This window comes from Ochotona princeps, unplaced genomic scaffold (genome assembly GCF_030435755.1).
Source record: "Ochotona princeps isolate mOchPri1 unplaced genomic scaffold, mOchPri1.hap1 HAP1_SCAFFOLD_414, whole genome shotgun sequence".
Lineage (NCBI taxonomy): Eukaryota > Metazoa > Chordata > Mammalia > Lagomorpha > Ochotonidae > Ochotona > Ochotona princeps.
The window spans coordinates 119,849-145,247 of NW_026697061.1; the positions used below are offsets into that span (position 1 = coordinate 119,849).

The window sequence follows — 25,399 nt, forward strand, 5'->3', positions numbered from 1 at the left end:
GGGATGGGGGGCTGAACCTGGTGGCCTGTAGTATTGGGGACAGCCATATGTGTGGATGTAGGAGGCTCTGGGACCCCCCTCACTGGGATCACACTCTTATTACAGGTGGAGGCGTGCACGTGGCCCACCCAGCAGGCCAGGGGTTCTGTCTGTCCCCCCTGGAGAGGCAGGAGGCGGCTTGGTCTCCGCCATGGGTTGCAGGACAGGAAGCACCTGGTCCACAGCCGGATACCCAGGGCGCCTGGTTCCGGTCTGGCTTCCGCTGCTGCCGTCCCCAGGGAGGGCAGGGCTGCAGAATCCAGGCAGGCGGTGCATACGCGTGCGTGCCCGTGCGCGTGCCCGGCTAGGGCTATAGGGTAGGATGCCAGGTGGTGGGGCAGGGCACTGGGTGGAGGGCACATTCAGCTCGTGGGGCAGGGCACCAGGTGGAGTGCATGTCCACCGTGTGGAACAGGACACAGGGTGGTGGGCACGTCCAGTTCGGAGGCAGGACACTGGGTGGCGGGCACGTCCAGTTTGGGGGCAGGACACTGGGTGGCGGGCACGTCCAGCCCGTGGGCAGTCCCTCGACTGCCGCCTGGTGGTCATGCTGAGAACTACAGGCGCTGGCCCTGGCCAGGGTGGCCCAGCACGGGGAGGGGGCCGGTCGGATGGTCCCCCAGGCAGGACAGGAGCGCCCCCCTGCCCTGCCGAGGCTGTGCAACCTCGGCAACCTCCCCCAATCAGAGCAATGCAGCACAGCGGCCAGCCTGGAGGTGGTGACATCTCTTTTATTATCAGCTCAGCTGACCCCCAGCCCCATGGCTGCCCCAGCCCCAGGGGGATCATGGTTGGGGGTTTCTGGATAGTCCTGGGGGGTGGCATCAGCGGCAGCTCCAGAATCTGGGGGGCTGTGAGAGTAGCAGCACTGGTCCCCGCGTGAACAGGTGCCCTGGAGGGAAGACGGTGGATGGATGATACAGGTGGGTGCATCTGCCCAGCCCCGCTGCCCAGGGGTGTGGGAAAGAGGGAGTGGGAGGACAGGCCTCACCTCCTTAAACCTCTTGCAAGGGAAAGTCTTGAGGCGGGCGGCGCGCTGCGCTGGGTCCTCGGCTAGCTCCTTGCGCTTGTTCTGGCACAGCCGTCTTTTCTCCTCCATGGCTTCACCTGCTGCCTTGCCCCTGTGCCAAGAGGGCGACCCCTGGCCGGTGGCCTTCACTGCCCAGCCACACAGAGCCCCTGCCGCCTGGCCCCAGCCCAGCCACCCCCTCTCCTTCCCCACCCCCCACACCCATGGCAGGGGCAGGCTGCTCACCCTGGCCGGGCGCGGGGCCGGGGACCCCAGTTGGCCTCTGGGTTGGCCTGGAAGCGCTTGAGTCCCCGCTGGCGGGAGCTGGGGTTGGCGTCTTCCCGGACAGTGAAGTTAGCCTGAAGCCTAGGCCGGGTGGGGTTGGGAGGGTGAGGGGGCAGGATCTGTCCCCCCACCACACACACACCAGGCACGCATGCCTACCTCCTACCCTACCCCCACAATGAGCCCATGTCGCGGGATCCCCTCCCTCCCCCTGGCCCTGGGCAGGCAGCAGGGTCTAAGTTAGGAGTGGACGGATTCCATCAGGGGTATCTGAGGGGGAGGTGTGCTTGAGGGGGTCCGTGCATTTGGGAGGAAATCTAGGCAGGCTTCCCAGAAGAGGCAGGAGGGGTAGGAGGGGTGGGGAGCTGGCAGGTGTGAAGGCCTGCAGGCAGGACCGTGCCCAGTGGGGGACCCGACTCAGGTCTCCTCGGGGCCGTCAGGGCTAGGTGGGTGGGCTTCTGCACCCAAGGCCTCCCCGCATGTTCATACTTGGGTTCTAAGCTGAGGATGCGCCAAGCAGGGCTGGTCTCCGACAACCGCTCCCGTTTCACAGGGCACCCCTTCTCCTGGGGGCAGAGGTTAGGGGTCAGGGTTTGTGGTAAGGAGCCATCTCCTCCTTTGCCTCCTGGGGACCGGCCCTCACCCAGCAGCGCATGATGTCCCAGAGGGCTGTGGCTGGAGCGTCCGTCTTCACAGCGTTCTTACACGCGTGGGACAGGGAGACCCGGAAGCCAGCGTGGAGGAGGGCGGACCTAGGGGGGTGGGAGGAGAGGGGAAAGCTGCCTGTGCGTGGCCGACGCCCACCCTGCGGGCCGCCTCCCTGAGGGTGGACGCCCACCCTGCGGGCCCCCGGGGGTGTGGGGGGCCCTCACCGCAGCTGCAGGAGGCTGGGCGTGCTACAGTGGATCGTGCTGCTCAGCTGGTCCAGCGTGTAGTACAGAGGCATGTCCGGGAGCTCCTGTGGAGGGGCGGGGCCAGAGGCTGGGCGTGGCTACGACCTGGGCGGGGCCGGGGTGTGCCCTGGACTGGGTCAGCCCTCACCTCGCTGACCACACTCAGGACGCCCTGGATGCGCTCCGAAGTGTGGAAGCGGCCCGGGTTGGCGCTCACAGCTTCCAGGACACGACTCACGAACTCCAAGTCGTGGATGGGCTCTGCCCAGAGAGGGCCCCCGAGCTGCAGGTGGGACACAGAGTGTGTGTGTGTGGGGGGAGACTGCTCACGCTGGCCCCTCCCTGCCACCTTCCTTCCCCTGACCCAGCCCTGCCTACCTGGTATTTCTGTCCACAGTGCTCACACTCGGGGGACACGGGGGGCCCGCAGGCTGCAGAGAACTTGACCCTAGAAGGAGGAAAGAGGACAGTGAGGAGCGACGGAGGTGGCTCTGGTGGGCTCTGGCTCCCCATGGCTTCCCTGCCTGGCGTGCCAGGCCTTACCGGCCACCAGCGGCTCCTGTAGCTTTGCCGAGGCGCTGAAGGTGGAAGGCCCCGCAGCCCACGCACTGGAACACCAGGGCCTGCTTGCTGGGGTGGGAGTGAAGGGGGGAGGTGAGGGGCGGTCGCAGGAGCAGTGTGACTCTCCTGCCCCAACCAGCTAATGCTCCTAGCAGCCAGGCCTGCCGTCCCCTCCTCGCCCACTGCCCAGGCTGACCTGGCCGAGGCTTTGACCTTGGCCTGGCCGGTGAAGATACGCACGAACACGCGTATGTAGAAGTCGGCACTTATGCTGAGCAGGGGTACCACGTAGCGCTGGTAGCAGTTGGCCCGGAGGTCCAGGCTGTGCAGGACGATCCTCAGGGCCTGCGGGAGTGGACGGGGAGGGTCACTGAGTGATCAGAGGATGGAAACCACTTCAGTGGACCTTGGGGTAGGGGATAGATACCCCCCAGGCCCCCCACACTACCCCTTGTAAGAAGGGAGAACGGTTGGGAGCTGCCCACACAGGTAGAGAGGCCATGCCGTCCCAGGTAACTGGCAGGCGCATGTCCACTGTGCAGATGCAAGCGTGGAGGCCTGGAGCCCGACCCCAGCCAAGCTAGACATCGCATCCCAGGCCTTTCAAAACATCCCAGTGACCAAGCATCTCTGATGGGGGGGAACTGCATTCGGCCACATGGGGGAGGCTGAGCAGGCCTGGGGCGGGTGTCCTGGAAGGGGAGGTGGGTGCTGTGGGGGCACAGCGGGGGCGCCCCCTTACCATCTCGTGGCAGGCCCGGCTCTTGAGGGCCATGGCCCCATACTTGCTGTAGCAGGTCTCCCCACTGTTGCCCGCCAGCACCGCCATGTCCGTGCAGGTCACACACAGCAGCCCTGTGGAGGGCGGGCCAGGTGGTGAGGCACCAGGAGGGAGGGGACACAGGCCCGGGGCGCAGGCACAGCCCGGCCTCACCTCCTTCACTCACAGCCGGGCCTCACCTCCTTCACTCACAGCCTGTACTGCGGCATCCAGGAAGGCCGCTGGGCTGCCGTAGGGGTCCAAGTCGATGACGTCAAAGCGCTCGGAGACCCTTTGGTGTTGGTACATCAGCATCCTGGGGGTGGGGGGATGAGGGAAGGGGACGAGAGTGCCAGGTCCTTAGCTTCCTGCACTGCTCTGGCCCCGCCAAGTGGTCAGCTGCCCAAGTTCGGGTCCTGGCTCTGCTGGTTAAGTGCAAGGGCTGGTGACTAGGGGTGGGCCTCAGTCTACCTGTCTGTAGCAATGACACTGACAACAGCTGGTGTGGACACAGGGTAAACAGTCGGCCCCCTCCAGCCAACCCATGCGTGTCGTCTGCTGAACGGGTCAGTGTGGGCCAAACAGTACAGCAGCACTGGGCATGCGCAGAGTCCCACTTCCTCCTTTTCCCCCGAAACACTGAAGGTAACTGCTTGGAGAACATTTACATTGTATCAGCAGTTTGCAGTTTCCTACAGAGGAGGTAGCATGCAGGAAGGGCTTTTTTTACTTGTTGAATGAAGGTCGCTTACAAAGACAGAGAGACCTTCTATCTGTGGGTTCACTCCCTAAATGGCCACAGTGGCCAGGCTCAAGCCAGGAGCCAGGAACTCCATTTGGTTCTCCCACGCAGGCGCAGGGTCCCAAGCACTTGGGTCATCTTCTGCTGCTTTCCTAGGAGTTGGATGGAAAGTGAAGAAGCTGGGACTTGAACCGGCGTCCCTATGGGATGCAGGGGCTGCTTCGCTTACTAAACCAAAACCTTTTTTTTTTTTAACCCTTCTTTGCCTTACACATGCCAGGATCCCATATACGCACCAGTTAGTATTCTGGTTGCTCTACTTCCCATCCAGCTCCCTGCCTGTGGCCTGGGAAAGCAGTAGAAGACGGCCTTGGGACCCTGCATGGGAGACCTCGAAGGAGGCTCCTGGCTTCAGATCTGCTCAGCTCCGGCCGTTGCGGCCCCTTGGGGAGTGGGTCAGGAGGAGGAGGATTTTTCTCTGTGTATTTTCTTCCCTTCTCTTTGTAGATCTGACTTGCCAATAAAAATAAATACATCATGTTAAAGTCTACAGTGGAGAGTGTAATGAATGGTACAGTCCAGCACACTCGTCCAACCACACTTGCGTCAACAGTGCCCTGCACACACGACCTCCATGCTGGTCCCACCGAGACCCTTCTGCATACCCACGTGAGCACTATCTTCATCCATAATGATGCTTGCACAATGCTGAAATTGATGACAGACACACCTCCCAGCATGTGTCTCCAGGGGCGAGTGTTGTGGCTGGGCTGGTTCAAGTCCAGCCTGCGTCCCCCCGTCTAGCACCCGGTCTATCCTGGCTGCCTCACTGCAGGTCCAGCTCCCTATTCAAGTGCTTGGAAAAGCAGTAGAGGATGGCCCGAGGGCTTGGGCCCCTGGATCCATGTGGGGAGACCCAGATGGAGCTCCTGGCTTCAGCCTAGTCATTATAGATGTTTGAGGGAGGGAACCAGCAGGTGGAAGATTTCCTGTCTCTCTCTCTCCCCCAGCTCTCTGTCTCCCATCACAGGAGAGAATCTGATTACTGAACAGACAAGAACACGGGCCTGGGACCACAGAGCAGACCCTCGCAGAGGTCCACTCAATTCTAGAGCAGATGTCCTAGCTGCTTGGCCACCCCTGCTCCCCACGACCTACCGGGCATCAGCGTGGCTGGGTTGTACCAGGTGGGCCACATCGTTAAGCTGCACGTTGCGGCGTATGAGCTCCACAGCCCGGGCTGAAGCGTCATTGGCGACCACACAGTGGAGCCCAGGCACCTCGCGGGCGAAGCGGATGGAGCGGAGGCCGGAAGCTGCAAGCCCCTCGAGTACCCGCAGGCCTCCCTGTGGAAGGAAGCCGATGGCTCCATGGACATAAGCTGGTCTTGGGTCTCATCTAGGTCCCAGAGAGGGCCTCCCCACCCCCATCCCCTTTGGGTTCCAGGGTGCTTGGACGTACCTCACAGATCTCCCCCACAACAGCTGTCCGAGGCTGGCCACCTGGCGCCGAATCTTCCCTGTCTTTCAATTCAGCCTGTCCCTCCTCTGGCTCTGACAAGTCGACAACTACCTCCTGCAGGTCCTTCTCACCTGGCACCTTGACTGTCATCACCCAAAGGCACCAGTGAAGGACTCTCCAAGCCCTATTCCTGCTCCTATTCCCACCCGACCTGGAGAAATCTCACAGGGGACAGTGCGGTGGTGTAGCAAGCTAATCCTCTGCCTGCTCTACTAGCATCCAATATGGGTGCTGGGTCACGTCCTGGCTGCCCCACTTCCCATTCAGCTCCCTGCCTGTGGCCTGGGAAAGCAGCGGAGGACGGCCCAAAGCCTTGGGACCCTGCACCCGCTTGGGAGACCTGGAAGAAGCTCTTGGCTTCGCATCGGCTCAGCAATGGCCACTGCTGGCATTTACGGAACCAGCAGACAGGTGATCTCTCTCTGAAACACTATCTTTCAAGTATAAACAAATAAGCTTTACTTCCTAAAGTGTCCTGGGCGGGGACAGGGATGGGGAGGGGAGGCTTGGGGTGTGACAGCCTCCTTATGTGACCTCTCCCAGGAGTCTGGACTGGACTCACTCTGGATTCCTTTGGCCCGAAGCTGAAGGCGGGCGAACTCGGTGATCACCGCACACCTGGCAGGAGATGGAGGGTGAGCTCAGGGCCCCTCCCAGCCCCCCCACTCCCCCCACCATCCGCCCTGCGACCCCCCACCCGCTCACGTCAGGTCCCGGTTGAACTCCTGGACAGGGTTGTAGAAGACCTCGTTGGCGCTGGGGAAGGCGATCCTGGCGGTACCCTCGGTGACGATGGTTTCCTGGGCCTGGGGGCAGGGCTGGGGACCGTCATCCATCGCGGGATCCCGCGGTCCCTGAGGGGGACGCCCCTCCCAGAAGCGGGCTCTACAGAGGCGACGAACCGAAAAGAGAGCGAGGCTTAGCTGGCGGACGAGCCTCCCATGGGACATCGGACGCCCAGCCTGATCGGAGGGAGCGGGAGAGGTACAGAGTCAGCGGCCTTTGGGGACGGGAGGCGGCCTGCGCTTCGGGAAAGTACGGGACGACGGTCCCCGCGGAGGCAGAAGCCCAAACAGGGTCCGTCCTCCGTCCCGATCCTTCCCCGCCCTCCTCACCCGCGCAGAGAAACCGACTTCGAGTCGATCCACGTTCCTCAGATTAGGACCTGGGCGCCGCCATGTTGGCTCGGTGGGAGGGCGAGTCACATGATCGGGTTTAGCCAATCCGCGAGGCGGCCTACGGTGGGCAGCCGGGGTCAAGCGGCTTTGTAGTCCAATGTGTTCGGTGCGGGTCCCTTAGTTAACACGGATGCTTCCCGGGCGTGAGAGCGGGTTCCAGACGGGCACAGGGGCGATCGCGGAGCCCCCGACAGCTGCTGCCCGTCCCGTGTGTGCCGGGTGCTGCCCAGAGCCTCGGGGAGTCACTTAGACATCAGATGTAGTGGGTTCGAATCCCAGTGTCACCGCAGGTCCTAGATGGGTGGTGGCCAATGACTTAACTCTCTGGGCCTCCCCTTTCGAGCTGTTTACTAAGAATGTGCGGTTCCCCGACGCAGAACCAAGACGGAAAGACACAGTGTCTTGGATGAATGAGAGCTTAGGAAGTTCCCACCGCGGGTGCGGGAGCAGCGAGGACCGAGCCGAGTGCGTTCCCGCTCCCCGGGCAACGTGTCCGAACAGCAAAACAAGACCGGGCAGAAGTTTTTCCCGCTCCTGATGGGGCTCTGGTGAGGGCGAGAGGAGTGGACATGGTGTACAACATTACACAAAATGAGCTTTGCTACCCCACATTTATTTTTATTAGGAAGTTAGAAGAGATAGAAAAAAGATCTTCCATGCACTGGTTCACTCCCCCAAGTGGCTGTAATGGGCTTTGGAGCTGAGCCCCTCCGGAAGCCAGGAGCCAGGAGTTTTCTCCAGGTCTCCCAGACGGGTTCAGGGTCCCAAGGCTTTGGGCCGTCCTCCACTGTTTCCCAAGGCCACAAGCAGGGAGCTGGATGGGAAGTGGAGCAGCCGGGACGTGACCCAAAGCGGGTGTCCGTACTTGCAGGGGGAGGATTCTCCCATAGAGCCATCGCACCCGCTTCCCGCGGCCAGAACCTTCTGGAAGGGCAATGCAATTTGCACATGAAAAGCCGGGTGACTTGGAACTTGATGGCAGCCGGGGGAGGCGGGACCGCGGCGCGCTCGGGGCTCGTCTGGCCTGGCCTAGGGGAGGGCGTGGCGTGGGCGTGTCCGCGGCGACCCCGCCCTCCCCCACCGGAGCCGGGCCCTGCGCTGGCTCGCTCGCTCGCTCGCTCGGCGCTCGGCTGGGCCGGCCTGGCCCACAATGAATGGCCGCCGCGGCTGCCGCTGCTGCTGAGGCGGAGGCCGCGGAGGCCGCGGAGGCGGAGGCCGAGGCCCCGGCGCAGGGGGGCGCGCCCCGGGCCCAGGCCGGGCCTCAGCCGCCGCTGCGGAGCGCGGCCAGGGCGCAGGTGAGACGGGCCAGGCCCGAGGGCTCGGGGCGCCGGGCGTGTGTGTGTTGGGGGGGGTGCGCTCCTGCAGCGGCCTTGGCCGGTTTGGGGGGCGCGCGGGGCCGCCGGCTGCAGGGCCAAGGCTCGGTCCTCCCTTCTTGCACCGTGGAGGGCGGGCGGGCCTCAGCTCGGACCTTCTTTCCTTCACCTCCCCACACCCTCCGAGGCTCTCGTCCTTCCCGGCGGGAGCTGGGGTGGTGGCGCCGGTGGGGAGGGCACCGGATCGAGCCGGTGGGCAGGTGGTTCCCGGGAAGTTAGGAGGAGGAGGAGGAGGAGGAAGAAGGGACACGCGGTGGGGTGGGGGGTGGGGTGGGGGGAGGAAGCAGGCCCGAGGGGGAGGGGAGGCCCGGCGTGGGGGAGGGGGTGGCGAGGCGGGGCCGGGCCTGGCAGGTACGGTCCGGGCTCCCGGAGGAGGTGAGTGGGTCAAGTTACAGGCCTGGGGGCGGCTGCGGGAGAAGCCCAGGAAGTGGGGCGGGCTTGGTGGGTGTGGGCGGAGTTGTTGGTTGGTTGGTTGGTTGCTTGGGGTGCAGGCGGAGAGCCCGGAGATGTTGGCTGGCTGTGTTGGGGGGGGTGGGCTGGGTCATGTGAGGTCAGGGCTCTGCCCACCCGAGGTGGAGGGGTGATCGCCCTAGGAAGGGTGGGGGGGCAGGCCGAGGCTTAGGGCTCTAGGCTGGATGTGGGGGCGGGTCAGGAAAAACTAGTGTGACCAGAAGGGAGGTGGCAGTCTGTGTGTGAGTGTGTCCCGCACCCCCGCCGTGCTCACCGTGGGGGTGGGGGCTCCGCCAAAGTGTTGCAAGCTCTGGCCATCCCTGGGGTGGGTATTTGTGTAGGTAGGGGGTACAGCCATGCAAAGCCTACTTACCTGGGACATCCTTTTCACCCCACTTCCGGTTGCCCTGGCCCACGTAGCACCCTGTTTGTCTGTAGGGGGCGGGGCACCCCAGCCCAGCAAGCAACCCCCCGAGTGTCTTAGGGGCCCGTTTTTTGCACCCTGGAACCTGCCAGAAGGGCGCCTCCCCAGGTCTGTGTGAAAGCACACATCTCCCTGCCTCCAGGCTTCCCTGAAGGGGTAAGAAGAGCTTAAGGTGGTCTCCTGGGGGTCCACACTGGGCGCTCTTTGTCCTCTCCCTGTGGTCCAGCCCAGGAGGGGGCATGTGAGGCCAGGGTTTGTTTCCGGAGGGTCAGCCTGCCGCTGCCGCCCCAGATCTGCTGGCAAGGATACTCCTTAGCCACTGTTCCAGTCCCCCCAGGGGAGGCTGGGTTCTGAGTGTCCCCTGGGGACTGCAACAGTAGCACCTTCTTTCTCGGAGGGCCTGGTGACTCCCGCCTCGCCGGCTCTCCGGAGCCCAGGGGAGGGCAGGGGCTCTGGGAGGAGTGGGTAGCAATGAGCAGGAAGGGGATTTTAAATGCACGCTTCCTCCCCTTCCAGCTGCGGCTGCCGCAGTGTGTCCCTCTGGCTTTGGTCTTGGGTCAGGCTGTCTCTGCTCTTGTTCTTTCTGGGGTAACTGTCAGGCTGTTGTCCAGGGGTGCCTTGTGGTCAGGATGTACCCACGTGGCAGGAGCCACAAACTAGTGCTGGGTGAAGGAGGGCGCCCACCCCTCAGTTCTGGGGAAGGGTAGGAATTGGGCTGCTGCGCCGCACGTGCCTCCCCACCTGATGGGGACCTGGTTGTGGGGGGGGTACAACTGAGTACCAAGGAGGAAAGTGGGGTGCCACGTGCTTGTAGCCACGGGTAGGGGTGGGGGATGGCACACAAGGCCGGCTCCAGTTGGCACCTTGTGGGGGGCAGTGCAGTCAGTTGTGCGGTTCCCTGCACCTCCCCCACCCAGGATAGCTTTCCCTGTGGGGGAGGGGGCTGGAGGGGAAGCTGCCCCCAGTAACAGATCCCAGAGCAACTTTTGTCTGAGGACGGGCTAGGCGCACCTGAGTGCTGGAAGGGCGGAGAAGTTACCTTGGGGGCAGGGTTGGTGCGGGCTCCTGGAGGGGGCGGCTTTGTCTTCCACCCCCTGGAGGAGGGCAGTCGAGCTCTCCTCCCCTCCCCCTCCCAGACTGGGCAGGTCCTGTTTGTGGAGAGCTGGAACCCAGGTTCATTGGTTCGCTCCCCTGAAGCCATCGGCACAGGGGGCGGGGTCTAGGGCAGGTAGGCGGAGTCCGCCTGAATGTCCCAGGTTTGGCCAGGGTCTTCCCCCAACCCCCAACCCTTCGTGCTCATCTGGAGTTCTCCACCGCCCACGTGGCAGGGGACAGATACCCCCAGGAGGCCGCTCCTATGGCTCAGGGCTCCTAAGGCCCTGAGCACTTTTCTGGACTTGAACTCTTGGCTACAGGTTTCTAATGCCTCGGGCGTCTTTGACGAAGGTTTTGGGGTTCCTAAGACGCCATGGTGGGGGGTGAGTGATGTCTGGATTAAACACTGCAAAGCCATGAGGGCTGCAAGTCCAGCCAGTGGAGAGTTGGACATAACCCCTGCCTGTCTAATCCTGGCCGATGGTCTTGACCTTCTCCGCTGGTGAGGACAAGGAAGACACGCCTGTCCCTGGGTTCTGGAGAGAGATCCCGAGGAGGTGGCCCGGGCTGCAGCTTCTGGTGACCATGCCGCCCGCATCACCCAGCACCCACTGAGGGAGGGTGAGCGGCGGCCTGCCACCGTCCTTTAGTTATCATGTCCTTGAAACGGCCTTGTGAGGCGGCGGCTCCTGCTGCCTGTATGAGCCCAGTGTGCAGCCGGAGAGAGTGGCAGTGCTGGGGCTTCCGGGTCAGCGTGAGTGAGAGGCCTCTCCAAGCATCTGGATCAGGTGCCCAGATCCTGGGAGTGTTGGCGACAGAGGTGGCTTCCATCCTGAGACAGGGCACCGTTGTTGTGTTGTTTAAAACTTTGCTGTTGATTGGAAGGGCAGATAGATTTTGTATCTGCTGGTTCACATCAGGCCAGGCTGTAGCCGGGAGCTCCATCCAGGTCTCCCACAAGGGTTCAGGGGCCCAGGCACTGTGGCCATCCTCTACTGCTTTTCCCAGTGCTGTTAGCAGGGAGCCGGCTCAGAAGCAGAGTAGCCGGGACTTGAACTGGTGCTGCGGTATGGGATGCTGGTGCTGCAAACGGCGGCTTAACACACTGCGCCATGACGCCAGCCAGCAAGGTTCAACCTCTTGTACACCCCCAGGTTACCACAGGGCCTTTGCACTTGTTGACACCCCCCCCCCCCCGCAATCCTGTGCATCTTGTCTTCCCATGGTGGGATCGGGCTTCTGAGCCCAGCAGGCAGGAGCTAAGACGGAAACAACCCAGCAGCCGTTTGTCTGAGACCAGATTGCCGAGACTGCGAGTGGGAGGGAGGGGGCGGGAGAGGCGGCAGCTGGAGGGCTGCTCATTCCTGGAGACGGCAGCAGTTGGGGGGGGTGGGAAGAGCTGCACCCCCCTCAGCCCCTGCCCAAGTCCCCAGGCAGGCAGTGCACCCCAGCTCTGGAGGGCAGGGCTGGGCCTCTCCCAGGAGAGTTTTTGCCCCCATCAGCTTTGGGTCTCGGCACCTGTGCCCCACTACACCCAATTCCCAGACAGGAGCCAGAAGGCCCCCGCGACGGCCCAGGCTCATCCTGGTGAGCAGAGCCATGGGGGCAGGCCCATTAGCTCCCTGCTGGTGCACCTGCTGGAAGAGCCAGCCAATCCGTCAAGTGAACCTGGCCAGACCTCGCGGGGTGCAGGTGCACAGGAGGCCCCGGGCGTCAGCTCCAGTCGGCTAATTCTTTTGTCGTGTCCAGATTGAATTTAACCACAGCAGCTATGCAGGGTAGCAAAATACACCGCAACCGTTGCTCCTACTGCTTAAAAAAAAGATACATTTGGCTGTCAGCTGCCCTGTGCTGTTCCTGGTGTTACAGCCAAACCCTAGGCGGAGTCTGGGCAGGCGTGCTGGTCACTGCTGGGTTTCCGGTCCTTTTTTTTGTTTCCTGCTAAACTTGGGAGTGCAGGAATGGTCCTGGAGGTGTCCCTGCAGGTCCAAGGATCTGCACCTGCGGAGTATGGGTGGTACTGCGCCTTAGTTGGGAACCCAAGGAAGGTTCCAGCAGTAGGAGAGCCTGGGGTGGGGTGGCTGGTGTCTTCATCATGCGCCAGTGGGCTCAGACAGAGTGGCGTGATGTGGGGGTGTTGCGTGGTCAGCTTCCGGTGGGGCGCTGCCCTTCTGAGGTCCACGCATCTGATCTCATCTAGCCTGAACCCTGCCTAAGAAAGAACCACCCCCTCCCAGTACCAGGCTGCTGCCACCACCTTTTCCTGGGTCTGGGCTTACCTCCTCAGGCGAAGTGGTGTGCTGGCTGGGACCCTTAATCCATGGCCTCTTGCTCATGCCTGAGGCGGGGTCATCCCCCCAGCTGCCACGCAGGCCCTTGGAAGGTACCTACCCCAGGACTATTGCAACGTCCTGGGAGCTGCGTGCCTCCCGTGGCCTGGCATCTGGAAGTGCGTCCCCCACTGGGACCAGGACTAGCAATGCTGGAAGTTCCCCGGCCACCCTGTGGTCCCCTTCCTGTACCTTCCCCCAGCAGGGGACTGTTTCACTGAGTGTTGAGGCAGGAGGATCTCGGATCTGGCTCTCTGCTTCCTTGGGAGTTGACAGCCAAGTGGGACGTGATAGTCTAGGTCAAGCAGGTGGGGTGGGATGCTCAGCTGGGGGCACAGTTTGGACCCCGTACAAGGGGCCTGAGCCCCAGAGAGGTGCATGCATGGGGCGTTTGGGTGCCAGGCCCAAGGATGCCCTGGGAGAGGGCAGAGCCAGTCGTTGTGGGGAGGAGAGGAAAGACAAGAGGGTCTCTGCCAGCTGTTTCCCGATCTCCCCACCCAGCTGTTTGTTCTGGGAACGTAGCCCTGGCTGCCCTGCAGTGGCCGTGCAGGTGCAGGGGCTGCCAGCAGGGCCCAAGACAAGTGTCCCAGCTCAGTAGACAGGGTAGGGGAAGTGGCCAGGGCATGGTACCCGGGACCCGTCTCCCGTGGCCTCCTTGCTGTAATTACTGGGCTCTCCTCACCATCGCCTTCCCTGCACCGTCACCTGTAGAGGCAGTGGCCAGCAACCTGGAGCCCCCTCTCCCCGTATGATGGAGTCAGGTGCTCCTGCCCCAGGTGCCAGGGTACCCTGGTAGCAGGCCTGTGCTGTCCTGTCTCCTGGTGCCTCGCTGCCCTCACCCCCTGGCAGCTTCCTCCAAACTGCAACACTGCCTTCCCACCAGGGGCCTTTCTCTTCTTATTTCTCGAATTTCTTCGTTTCTCTCTCTCTCACTCTCTAGGCAAAGGACCTTCTGTCCTCTGGTTCACTTCCCAGGCAGTGACCACAGCCTGAGCTAGGCTGGAGCACCAGCAGGACTTTTCTCCTGGGACTCCATGTAGGCGCCAGGGGCCCAGCCACTTGGGCCACCTCCCACTGCTTTCCCGGGTGCATTAGCAGGGAGTTGCATCAGAAGTGGAGCAGCTGGGACAGAACCAGTGCCCACATGGGATGTAGGCACTGCAAGTGCCAGCCCTTTCTCCCACTGCACCCTCTGCTTTTTTTTTTTTTAACCAAAAATGTAGAGAGAGAGAGAGAGAGATCTTCCATCCACTGGTTCACTCACATGGCTGCAGTGATCGGTGCTGGGGCAAGCCAAAGGCAGTAGCCAGGATCCCCTACAGCAGCTCGGTCCCCCTGGGTGAGTGCTACGGGTGAGCCAGCCCCGTTGCCTCTCCCGGGGGCACAGGTACAGAGATTCGAGCTCTGAACCCAGGCGCTGATGTCCGATAGGGTGAAGGCCGAAGGCCTCCCAAGCGGCATTTTAGCCAGCCAGCCATGAGCAGCTGATCCCAAAAAGGATCAGCCAAGATGCCTGCACCCATGGCGTTGCCCATCTCCTCAGAGCAGCTCCCAGTCAGCCCTCTGGTGGCAGGTCCCACATCCCAACATTGTCCCAATAGCACACGGGAAGTGCTGTGGGCAGCATTGTGCCCAGGGTGTCTTTTCCCCGCCCCCCCAGCCAAAGTGATACAGTGTAACGGGGTTCCTGCAAGGGTTACATGACAGTCATGGAGCTGGGTTGCAGAGGCTCCTACCTGCTCCAGAATGGACCTGCACATCCTCTACCGATGTCAGAGGCTGGTGCGCGATGAGACACCAAGTGGCCTCATCTCCAGCCAGGGTTTTTTGGTTTTTCGGATTTATTTGAGGTGCCAGGGTTGTTTTCCTAGCAGGTTGGGTGGCTCCGTCCAGCTGCTCCATCCCTGCTCACGTACCCGGGAGCGCAGCAGCTTGCGCCCCTGCTGCCCCGCGTGGGAGACCTGGAGGAGCCGCTGGCTTCAGCTCGGCTCAGCTCCGGCCACTGCAGCCACTTGGGGAGTGAACCAGCGGGTGGAAGATTTTTCTCTCCTTGTAAATCTGTCTTTCCAAGAAACACGAGTAAGTCTTGAAATAATAATAGCTTAAGCGAAAGAGTGGAGCGGCCAGGACTCGGAGCCGGCGCTCAGATGGGACCCCTTCTGGGCCACCCCGCCCTGCCCTGTCATCCTCCCGCCGAGGGCAGGTGGCCCCCAACACCTGCTTTCTGTCCCTGTCGCCCCCCTCACAGCCTTCGCCATGGCGCAGATCCTGCAGATGGAGATCCCGAACTTCGGCAATAGTATCCTCGAGTGCCTCAACGAGCAGCGGCTGCAGGGCCTGTACTGCGACGTGTCGGTGGTGGTCAAGGGGCACGCCTTCAAGGCGCACCGCGCCGTGCTGGCGGCCAGCAGCTCCTACTTCCGGGACCTGTTCAACAGCAGCCGCAGCGCCGTGGTGGAGCTGCCAGCCGCCGTGCAGCCACAATCCTTCCAGCAGATCCTGAGCTTCTGCTACACGGGCCGCCTGAGCATGAACGTGGGCGACCAGTTCCTGCTCATGTACACGGCCGGCTTCCTGCAGATCCAGGAGATCATGGAGAAGGGCACCGAGTTCTTCCTCAAGGTCAGCTCGCCCAGCTGCGACTCGCAGGGCCTGCACACGGAGGAGGCGCCCTCGTCCGAGCCCCAGAGCCCCGTGGCGCAGACGTCCGGCTGGCCGGCCTGCAGCACGCCGCTGCCCCTCGTGTCCCGGGTCAAGACGGAGCAGCAGGAGTCGGACTCGGTGCAGTGCACGCCGGTGGCCAAGCGCCTGTGGGACGGTGGCCCCAAGGAGCTTGGGGGCGGCGGCAGCAATGGCAGCGGCAGCCGCAAGATGGCCAAATTCTCCGTGCCGGACCTGGCCGCCAACCGGCAGCCGCAGCAGGCGCCCGTGGTGGCGGCGGCCCAGCCGGCCGGGGTGGCCGTGGCCGCGGTGGTGGGAGCTGGGCAGCCGGCCAGCGGGGCAGCGGCAGCCGCGGCCGCCGGGGGCATGGTGAGCGGGCCCAGCACGTCGGAGAGGACCAGCCCGGGCACCTCCAGCGCCTACACCAGTGACAGCCCCGGTTCCTACCACAACGAGGAGGACGAGGAGGAGGACGGCGGGGAGGAAGGCTCGGACGAGCAGTACCGCCAGATCTGCAACATGTACACCATGTACAGCATGATGAACGTGGGTCCCGCAGGTGAGGCGCCGGCCCCGCCCACGCGCTGCCCAGCCTGCCCAGCGCCCCTGCGCCCACTCGCCACTCTGCCTCTCCCCGTAGCCGAGAAGGTGGAGGCCCTGCCCGAGCCCGTGACCCCAGAGTCCCGCAGTCGCATCCGCGTACGGCAAGACCTGGCGTCGCTTCCGGCCGAGCTCATCAACCAGATCGGCAACCGCTGCCACCCCAAGCTCTACGACGAGGGCGACCCCTCGGAGAAGCTGGAGCTGGTGACAGGTGGGCCGCCTTGCACACCCCGTTCCCCTCCACCTGGGCACATGCCTTCTCGTGGGGAGGGTGGACTCGGGAGCCCCTGGCACCCAGACTCGTGGCCTGTGGGGTGGCAAGGCTCATCCTGCCACACTGATGGGGAGGGTGTCATCCTGGCACCTTCCCTCGCTCTGCCCCGTGGGTCCCCGAGCCCTGCCCGCTGCAGCCCAGCCATCCCCGGTCCCGCCCTGCAATTCCGGCCCTCACCAGGTACCAACGTGTACATCACGAGGGCGCAGCTCATGAACTGCCACGTGAGCGCCGGCACACGGCACAAGGTGCTGCTGCGGCGCCTCCTCGCCTCCTTCTTCGACAGGTGAGGCCCTGATGGGAGCCCACTGCGTCTCCCTGGGTGCGCGGGAGGTCGGGGTACAGGGGACCCAGCACCCTCCTGCCGCCCGCCCGCTGGCTGAGCGCGCTGAGCGCCGTGCCGCCTCCCCTCGCCCCAGGAACACGTTGGCCAACAGCTGCGGCACGGGTATCCGTTCCTCCAGCAACGACCCCAGCCGCAAACCACTGGACAGCCGCGTCCTGCACGCCGTCAAGTGTGAGTCCGTGGGCCTTGGCGCGGGGAGGGAGGGCCCCGCGTCAGCCGGGAGGATGCTCTCCAGGTGGCTGGGACTGGGAGCGCTGCCCAGACTACGTGGGCAGTGGCTGGCACTCCACACCTGGGCAGTTCCCACCAGGTTCTGGGGTCCCAAGTCTCCCAAATGACAGCAAGACTGCCAGGCCATCGAGTCATGGGGGTGGGCCCTTGCAGGGGGCGGGGCTTGTGTGAGCAGGTGCATGTAGGCGGGGTCCGGTAGGGCAGGGCAGGGCGGCATGGGGAGTGGGACCCCCGGGACCTGAACCTCCGCCCCTTCCCGACCCCCGCTGGCCACAGACTACTGCCAGAACTTCGCCCCCAACTTCAAGGAGAGCGAGATGAACGCCATCGCGGCTGACATGTGCACCAACGCGCGCCGCGTGGTGCGGAAGAGCTGGATCCCCAAGCTGAAGCTGCTCACGGCCGAGGGCGACGCCTACACTACCTTCATCAGCGACACGGGCAAGATCGAGCCCGACGTGATGGGCGTGGAGCACGGCTTCGAGCCGGCCAGCCACGAGAGCGAGGCGGGGCCCTCGGCCGAGGCCCTCCAGTGACCCGCCGTGGGCCAGGGGGTGGGGGGCCGCCACACTTCTGCCCCCACGCACCCCCGCCCCACCCAGTCCTGTCACACACACCTACACACACACACACACACACACACACACACACACACACACACACATCTTGGTCACGAGCTACTGTCTGTCCCCCTCCCCAGGCCCCACAGGGGTGCTGCATGCTCCGTCCCCTCCCTGCCCCCTTCCCCCAGTGTGAGCCGGGTGGGGCAGGGCCAAGTGCGGAGTGGCCTTCTATAACTCTGCTCTCCTGTCCTCACCCCCACCATCGGCTCCCCCCCACACCTGTCAGGGCCTGGCCCCTCACTACAGCCAGCTCCCGGGGACTGGTGGTGGGCGGAGGTGGGGGTTCAGAGGGTCTCAGGACCCTCTCCCCCGCCAGCCCGCTCACCCCCTGCCCCCCCAGTGCTTCCATGGCTCCAAAAGCGCCTTCCTGACCCCCTCCGGGTGCCCGCGCCCCAGGGGCTGGGTGGGCGGTGAGGCCGTGGGGTGTGCAACCTAGGGTGGCTGCATGGGGATGGCAGGGCCAGCGCCTTCCCTGGCCTTCACCCCCTCGCCTCCGCTCAGCCTCTCACACACATGCTCTTGGTCCCCCTGGAGCCTGGGGGAGGGCGATCCTAGGACAGGAGGGCCCTTCGGGGCACGCGGAGGGTCTGGATCTGGGTGTGCAGTGTGCGTGTGCCCGAGTGTGTGCGTGCGCGCCTTTTTTTTCTTTTTCTTTCCAAGCGAATGAAGGTACCAGAGGCAGTTGGACCAGGGTTGGAACCTAGGGGGAGCAGGCTTGGAGGGGGGCTACTGCCCTCTTCCGTGCTCCATCCTGCCCCTGCCCTGCCCCCACCCCCCACCCACCCTGAATACACCGGGGCAGGGCCCCCTGAGCCCCACCCATGTACATACTTTTTAAGACATTTTTTTAGCGAATGAAATATTGAAGTATAAGATTTCCTTTTATTTTTCAAACCAAGGGGATGGCAACTCCTGCCCCCCACCTCCTCTCCACTCCAGGTTGGGGGGAGGCTGTGGAAGGCAGGATGGGGGGGCAGGCTGAAAGCGTGTGTGGGTGTTGGGGTGTGTGCGTGTTTCTGCCTGGCTCTGGGGGCGGGGGTCTGAGCCTCTCCCCTCCCGCCTCGCCCTCCGCAAGCCACACAGCTTCGTCTTAGGGGAGGCCACTGGCCTAGGCCGTTGGTTTGGGGCCGGAGCAGAACTTCTGCTCTTGGCGCTTGGGGGCAGTATTTTTCTCTCTCTCACCATTCCTGTTTCTTACCCAGGGCAAGTGTGTGTGTGTGTGTGTGTGTGTGTGTGTATGAACTTGGAAATTTCTTCCTCCACCCCTCTCTTTCCCCCAACTCCCAGCCTCTGCACCCCCACCCCCCCGCCCTCTGGCTACCAGCAGCCAGGTTTCCCAGGCAAGGGGTTTGGTGGGGGGTGCAGGGGGCACCCTGCAGAGAACCACCAGCCAGCTAGGGGCCCCTCCCAACACCTGCTTCCCCTTGCGAGGGTGGGCGCGGCGGCCCAGCACCTTAGCTCCCAGGCAGCCCAAGTGTGTGTGTGGGGGGAGGGGACCCCCCTCCCGCTGAAGCACAAGCACCTTAGTCTCCCACCCGGCCCTCCCCGCCCCCACCCAGCACCAATCCCAAAGCACAATATCCTGGTCACTTGGCACGCAGCTGGGGCCTGGGGGGGTTCCCAGGTGCGCCCCTCCTCTGGGGCCTGAGCGTGAGGGGCAGGGAGTGTGACCAGCTGTCCAGGACCAGGGGTTCTTCTCCCTCCCCACTTTTCCTGGGGTGGGGGGCTTCCTGCTGTGCCTCCCTAAGCTCCTGCTGTGCTGGGCCTGGTGGCGGAGCCCATCTGTTCAGGGACCCCAGGAGTTGCCCCCACCCCGCCCCATCCCAGGCTTCCAGAACTCCCAGTGATGTGGGGGGGAGGGGGAGGGCAGTGGGGCTGGGCAGGGAGGGGCAGGGGAGAATACTCCCCACCAGGAGAGCCAAAGACAGGGTTGTGCCTTAGCCCAGGAGCCGCCCCTGTGCACCCCGCCCCCGGGGCGGCCCGCTGCATGCCCCCCCATGTCCCTACCCCCACCCTGGGGAGCCAGGAAGGATTGCAGGTGAAGAGTCACTCACGGACATTAAAAATTATTGAGGGGAATAATAATTAAAAAGACTGTAGGGCCCCTCCACACCCCATCCCTCCCTGCCCCTTTCACGCGGGGCCCCACTGCCCCCTGCCTCTGCCCCCCGCGTGAAGTGCCAAGGCCCTCCCCGCCCTCCCCCGGGCCTGTGAGATTGCACATAAACTACTGTAAGGAGGAGGGGCGCTGGGAAATGTGAACCGCGAGAGAGTATCAGTGATGCGAGAATAAACTAAACGCCTTTGTAACACCCTGGACGCCCCAGACTGCTCTCTGCGGGGAGGGGAGGGGAGGGGGGCCGGGCTGGCACCTGCAGCTCCCAAGTGTGCCCCTCCACATCCCTGCTCCTCTTCCCCAGGTGGAAGGGGGCTGCACCAACGAGGGGGTCCCTGAAGCTGCAGGTCCCACCCACAGGAGGCAATAAGCCAGGGCCCCTCCGACATTGATCCAGGTAGGGTAACTCCGAGGGTGGGCCTTTGCCGGGGTCAGGGCCTCCCTCGCCCTTCCCTGCGAGTCCAGACCACAAGGGCATGTACGGGAGCAAAGGCATCTCCAACTGGACGCACTCCAAGTTCAGGTTCGGGGGTGGGGGGGAGAGGATGGTAAAAGGGCCCATTTCAGCAAGACCAGGCCCATCTAGCTGGTTTATTTCCCTAGAGATCGTATTTTGGGAAGGGTGCTGTGGCTTAGCCGGGAACCTCGCTGTTCAGTGCTGGGCACTCCCATAAATATTAGTGCCACTTCCTGTTCCTGGCTGTTCTACTTCTTTTTAAAGATTTCTTCATGTTCATTGGGAAGACATTTACAGAAAGATCCATGCGCTGACTCACTCCCCAAGTGGCTATCATGGCTGGAGCTGAGCCCGCCTAAAGCCAGGCGCCTCCTGCGGGTCACCCACAGCTGCCCAAGGCCTGCACCATCCCCTGCTTTCCCAGGTGGCTGCTCCACTTCTGGTCCAGCGCCCTGTCCGTGCGCCTGGGAAAACGACGCAGGATGGCTCAAGTGCTTGGGCTCCTGCACCCACGTGGGAGACCCAAACTGAGCTGCCGATTCCCAGCTTCCCCGCTCGCTGGCCGTTGTGGCTGTTTGGAGAGTGACCCAAATGGAAGATCTTTCTCTGTTTTTCCTCTCTTTCTATCTTTCCAATAAAAATAATGTTACTTGGAACACATGCAGCCTGTACGGGGAGTGCTTGGGACAGGCCCAGCTCCCTGCGCATGCGCACAACGGGAGGCAGCAGAAATGACTCCGGTGTTGGGGTCCCTGCCGCCACCCACGTGGGAGACCTGGCTCTGATGCAGACTCCTGGCCAGTCCTGGCTGTGGCAACCAACTGATGACAGATGGCACCCATGTCACGGGCAGGAGGGACTCTGCACGCACTAGGGTTCTGCAGGCATTTCTTCTTCCGGCCAGACACAGGGATTCACACCCGGCAATCCCCTCACGCACGGCGCTTTGCGGCTGTTCACGGGCGCAGGAGAAACGCCTGCGTGCGTCTGCTGCCCGATGGAAGCATGCCTGCAACGTGTAGGAAACTCGGATAATCGTGTCTGCATCCAACACTGGCCCTTGAAATCCAAGACACGCACACACACGCTCCCGTGGAAGCCGGGAGCACAGAGCTGGAAGGCGGGTCTGGACAGGGTCACACATTCATGGTCAACACAGAGTACAAAACCAAAGGACTGTGGATTTATTTCCAGGTTGGAAGGCATGAAGGCACAGTGGGCCCAGGGCCGTGGTGGGACCCTGGGTGTTGACACAGGTTGGTGGGTTAGGGGTAGGGGGGTGGTGGGGCGGGGCAAGAGTGTGTTGGGTCTCCCCACCTCCACCCCCTAAGTGCACTTGAGAAGGCAGGCGTGGGGCCCCCTGGCCAGGCACCCTGGGAATCCCACAGGCTCCGAGGGAGAGCCTGGCGGGGCAGGGCGGGGGCAGGCCCAGCTGGCATGGCAGCTGCTTGGTGTCAAGGTCAGAGCAGGACAAGCAGGAGAAGAACTAGGAGCAGCACCCCCAGAAGCACCAGGATGGCACACCACTGCTGCCGGTCTGTGGGGTTGGGAGGGAGGGCAGAGTCAACGCGGAGCTGCCTCCCCCGACCTGCCGCCGCCCCGCCACCGCCCTGCTCACTCACCGCTGGTCATGTGGGAGACCTTGGCCAACCTCCTGAGGACGCCATCCATGCGGGACTGGGTATGTTCCATCTCATGGCCAAAGGCATCCAGCATACTGTGGAGACCACCACGACGAGAAGGTGTTCCTGGGGCTCAAGCACGTGAGCACAGGCCACCCGCCTCCCCAGAGTCCCAGCCTTACACGCCCTGCTCGTCCAGCTCCTCCCCGACGCGGCCTGACATGTGTTTCAGGACCCGGATGCTCCCCGACACCATGTCCAGCTGGTGGTCTTGTTGGTCCAGGATCAGCTGCCAGGAGGAAGGGACGCAAGGTTGGCAAGGACAGCCCCTCCCAGAGGGCCCCCTTCCCCGCACCTTCCACGCACCTGCTGTGTGGCCTGCTGCTCTTCGAGGTAGCGGGAAGAGGCCGAGACCATGCTGGCATCCAGCAAGTCGCTGGGGGACTTCTGGGCCGCTGATGTGCCGGCCAGCACCTGCAGGGAACACGGACCACGGACCACGGGCTCAGGGCGGGACAGCCACGGCGTAGCAGACAGCATCTGAGGCGTGACAGCCTCGGTCCGCCTGGAGCCACTAGGCAAAGCTGCAGCCCAGACGCTGGCATCCTATAAGGGAGTTGGAGTCCTGGCTGGTCAAGCTGGGCAGGCAGTGGGGACAGCGCGACTGCTTGGGCTCCTGCACCCACACGCAAGACCACACCGGAGTCCTGGGCTCTTCAGCCTGGCCCCATGCAGGGCCATTTGGGTACTACTCCCAGTCGATGGAAAATGAACCATTCTCTTTCCAAATAGATTAAGTAAATATTTTCTTTTTAAAGATTTATTTATTTTTATTACAAAGTCAGATATACAGAGAGGAGGAGAGACAGAGAGGAAGATCTTCTGTCTGATGATTCACTCCCCAAGTGACCGCAACGGCAGGTGCTGTGCCAATCCAAAGCCAGGAGCCAGGAACCTCTTCTGGGTCTCCCACACGGGTGCAGGGTCCCAAAGCATTGGGCCATCCTCGACTGCTTTCCCAGGCCACAAGCAGGGAGCTGGATGGGAAGTGGAGCAGCTGGGATTAGAACCGGCGCCCATATGGGATCCCAGCGCGTTCAAGGTGAGGACTTTAGCCGCTAGGCCACACCACCAGGCCCAGATTAAGTAAATCTTAAAAAAAAAAAATTATTTTGATTCAAACCTTTCTGGTTTTGAATTTTTAGTTGAAAGGCAGCCAGAGAAAGAGACAGTGGGGTTTCTGTCCACTGGTTCACTGTTTAAATGCTCACAACAGCCCAGGCTAGGGCCAGACGGAATCAGAGGTCAACCTAGAACTCCATGCGGGTCTCTAACCTGGGCAGAAGGCCAAGGCACAGGTGTCCAGGCTGGCAGATTTAGCCTTGGTTGCCTCCCAATTTTGTTACTTTCTAGCCGTCGGCAGGCACATGGTGCACCCAGAGGGAGTAGGGCTGACTCCTTCCTGAGCTCCCTGTGGGATCCGGTCCCTGCAGCTGGCAGCTGGCCCTCTTGCCTGACCAGGGTGTCCCTGCACAGAGGGACTAGCAACTTAGGATTCGGGCACTGCTTCCTGCCTCTCCAAAGTGGCACATGGGTGCTGGGCCTGGAAGCCAGGCTCACCCTATCACCTCCCAGACCCCATGTCCAGGGGCTCCAAGGAGAGAAGACAGAGCTGTTGTTCTTGACCCGAGGTCAAAGACAGATGGCGAGAGGAGGCAGAGAGACAAGCACACCCAGGGCACGGACCTAGTCGCTTCAGCTTCTGCCATTCATAGGGGCGCCAGTTCGAGTCCTGGCTGCTCCACTTCCCATCCAGCTCCCTGCCTGTGGCCTGGGAAAGCAGTGGAGGACAGCCCAATGCCTTGGGACCCTGCATCTGCGTGGGAGACCCAGAAGAAGCTCCTGACTTTGGATCGGCTCAGCTCCGGGCCATCGCAGCCACTTGGGGGAGGGAACCAATGGATGGAAGATCTTCCTTTCTGTCTCTCCTTCCTCTCTGTAAACCTGCCTTTCTATAAAAATAAGTAAATCTTAAAAAAAAAAAAATGGATCAGCTGAGAACTGAATCCGTGCCATATCCCTTAATAAAGAAATGTTTAAGAAAGAAAGAAAAAGAATGGCAAACGGAGTTCGTCATTAAACTGGGTTAACTACAGATTTTTGGTGGGACATGGGGTGGGGATGGGCTAAGTCAAGTCTAAGCCTGCGGCTCAGGTGTGCCCCCCAGGATACAGCACGCGGGGGTCAGCGTGGGTGGATGGCGGGCGTCAGGACCCCTCACCTCACTGTTATTCCTCTCCATGAAGGCCAAGGCCGTCGGGCTCGCCATATGGTCCTTCATTTCCTGGGCAAGGAGGCAAGCAGGATGTGACAGAGGAAACACGGCCCCCAGCCCACGCTGGCTCAGCCCCCTGCCCGAGGTCCCCCCGCAGCTTGGCCACCCTCACCTGCACCGCCTCCCGCATCCGCTCCACAAACGCCCGCCTCTCCTGCAGATCCCCGGCCGGGAGCTTGAACTTGCCGGGGTTGGCTTCCACGATGCGTGGGGGGGCTTGTCAGTCAAGGCTGAGGGGGTCTTGCAGACCAAGGGCCGTTCCCCTACCACCCCGACCCTGCCGCCTCGCCCCCATACAATGCCACCACCCCATGCAATGCCACCACCACCACCACCACCACCAGGATATCGATGGTCTCCTCCAGGTCCTCCAAGTCCCACTCGATGCTGCGCAGCCCGTTGCGCAGCTCATTGGCCGTCCAGTCCAGCTCCTCGCGGCCGCCCGCCGAGCCGGCTTGCAGCAGCTCGCTCCAGCGCTGGTGCAGCCCCCGGGCCGTGTTCACCGCCTTCTGCACCTCGCTGCGGGCGGAGCGAGGGGTCTCCAGGGCTGAGCGCCCCTGCACCCCTCCAGACCACCCACCCCATGTATCACGCCCCGCGGGCTCTCGGGCCGGGGTCGGGGATGCCGATCGCCGCCGCTGCCCACCCCCCACCCAAACACCCGCGTCGCTGTCACTTACCCTCGCACTACAAAGAAAGGGTCTTCGAGAGACATGGCTCACCCCCCCACCGCCTGACTCCCCCACCCCAGGAGGCCGAAGCCCCGCTGGGCTGGGGCAGGGGCTGCGGTGGCGAGCGACCCTGTGCCTTGGAAAACCAGGAAAAAACAGCAAAGAAAGAGGGAGCCGCCACCCCCGGCCCCCGGTTCGCCCACCATCGAGAGCGGGGCCTCCGGTGCGGAGAGAGAGGCCCCGAAGAGAGGGCACTTCCGTCCTCCGAGCGGCCATCTTGGTTGTGGGCAGCAGAGGCGACTTCCGGCCCCCCACGTCCTCTCCGCCTCAGCATGGTGGGCACTCCACCTGAGAAAGTGGGGCGCCCCGAGTGGGGGAGGCTCAGACTTTATTTGGGGGGAAACCCGCGCCGTGGGTGACGGCTGGAGTCTGTCAGAGTCGCTGTGTGTGCGTGGAGGGAAAGCGGGGCCTGTGGCTTTTGGGGTTCCCGGTCTGGGGGCGTCCTGTGGCGGGGAAGGCACAGCATGGACGCCACAAGGAGAGTTTGGGGTTTTGTTTGGAGGCGCGGAGCTCGTTGCTTTCCGCCCACGTGCGAGGGCGGCCCTGGCGTGGCCACGGGGTCCTCCCGGGCGCCCCTCGACGCGAAGCCGGCCCCGCGAGGAGGGAAGAAGGGAAGGAGGCGCCATTCCCGGCCCCCCACCCCAGCCTCGATCCGGAAGCCGCCGGCTCCAGCCGGCTCGGGCCGCCGCGCCCAGCAGCGGGAGGAGGGAGGCGGGGCCTCCGGCATGGCCACGCGCCAC

General features: G+C 63.1%; 3 protein-coding genes across 5 annotated transcripts; 1 reads left to right on the forward strand and 2 right to left on the reverse strand.

Moving 5' to 3' along the window:
* Positions 1-752: 752 nt before the first annotated feature.
* On the reverse strand, positions 753-7,029 carry LOC101521181 (tRNA (guanine(26)-N(2))-dimethyltransferase). Of its 2 annotated transcripts, none has more exons than XM_058659502.1 (17): positions 6,926-7,029; positions 6,516-6,695; positions 6,373-6,428; positions 5,751-5,893; positions 5,448-5,635; positions 3,748-3,863; positions 3,530-3,642; positions 2,984-3,132; positions 2,770-2,856; positions 2,605-2,674; positions 2,375-2,509; positions 2,206-2,291; positions 1,977-2,085; positions 1,823-1,899; positions 1,295-1,414; positions 1,031-1,160; positions 753-931 (listed from the first exon to the last, which is right to left on the reverse strand). In XM_058659502.1, the coding sequence occupies exons 2-17, from the start codon at positions 6,644-6,646 to the stop codon at positions 782-784; spliced, it is 1,860 nt and encodes a 619-aa protein (XP_058515485.1). In that variant the 5' UTR covers positions 6,647-6,695; positions 6,926-7,029; the 3' UTR covers positions 753-781. The 2 variants fall into 2 exon arrangements, with proteins under 2 accessions (XP_058515485.1, XP_058515484.1); XM_058659501.1 differs by having other exon boundaries at positions 6,516-6,772; positions 6,926-7,018.
* Positions 7,030-8,104: 1,075 nt separating this feature from the next.
* On the forward strand, positions 8,105-17,386 carry LOC131478881 (nucleus accumbens-associated protein 1). Its single transcript, XM_058659503.1, has 6 exons — positions 8,105-8,283; positions 14,909-15,880; positions 15,962-16,135; positions 16,379-16,484; positions 16,618-16,715; positions 17,052-17,386. Exons 2-6 carry the CDS (start codon positions 14,917-14,919, stop codon positions 17,309-17,311), a joined length of 1,602 nt encoding a protein of 533 aa, XP_058515486.1. The 5' UTR covers positions 8,105-8,283; positions 14,909-14,916; the 3' UTR covers positions 17,312-17,386.
* A 3,751-nt stretch (positions 17,387-21,137) lies between these two features.
* LOC131478880 (syntaxin-10) lies at positions 21,138-24,852 on the reverse strand. Of its 2 annotated transcripts, XM_058659499.1 has the most exons (8): positions 24,609-24,850; positions 24,278-24,447; positions 24,041-24,135; positions 23,875-23,937; positions 21,960-22,067; positions 21,776-21,882; positions 21,594-21,688; positions 21,138-21,508 (listed from the first exon to the last, which is right to left on the reverse strand). In XM_058659499.1, exons 1-8 carry the CDS (start codon positions 24,641-24,643, stop codon positions 21,432-21,434), a joined length of 750 nt encoding a protein of 249 aa, XP_058515482.1. In that variant the 5' UTR covers positions 24,644-24,850; the 3' UTR covers positions 21,138-21,431. The 2 variants fall into 2 exon arrangements, with proteins under 2 accessions (XP_058515482.1, XP_058515483.1); XM_058659500.1 differs by lacking the exon at positions 21,138-21,508 and having other exon boundaries at positions 21,600-21,688; positions 21,780-21,882; positions 24,609-24,852.
* Positions 24,853-25,399: the final 547 nt, after the last annotated feature.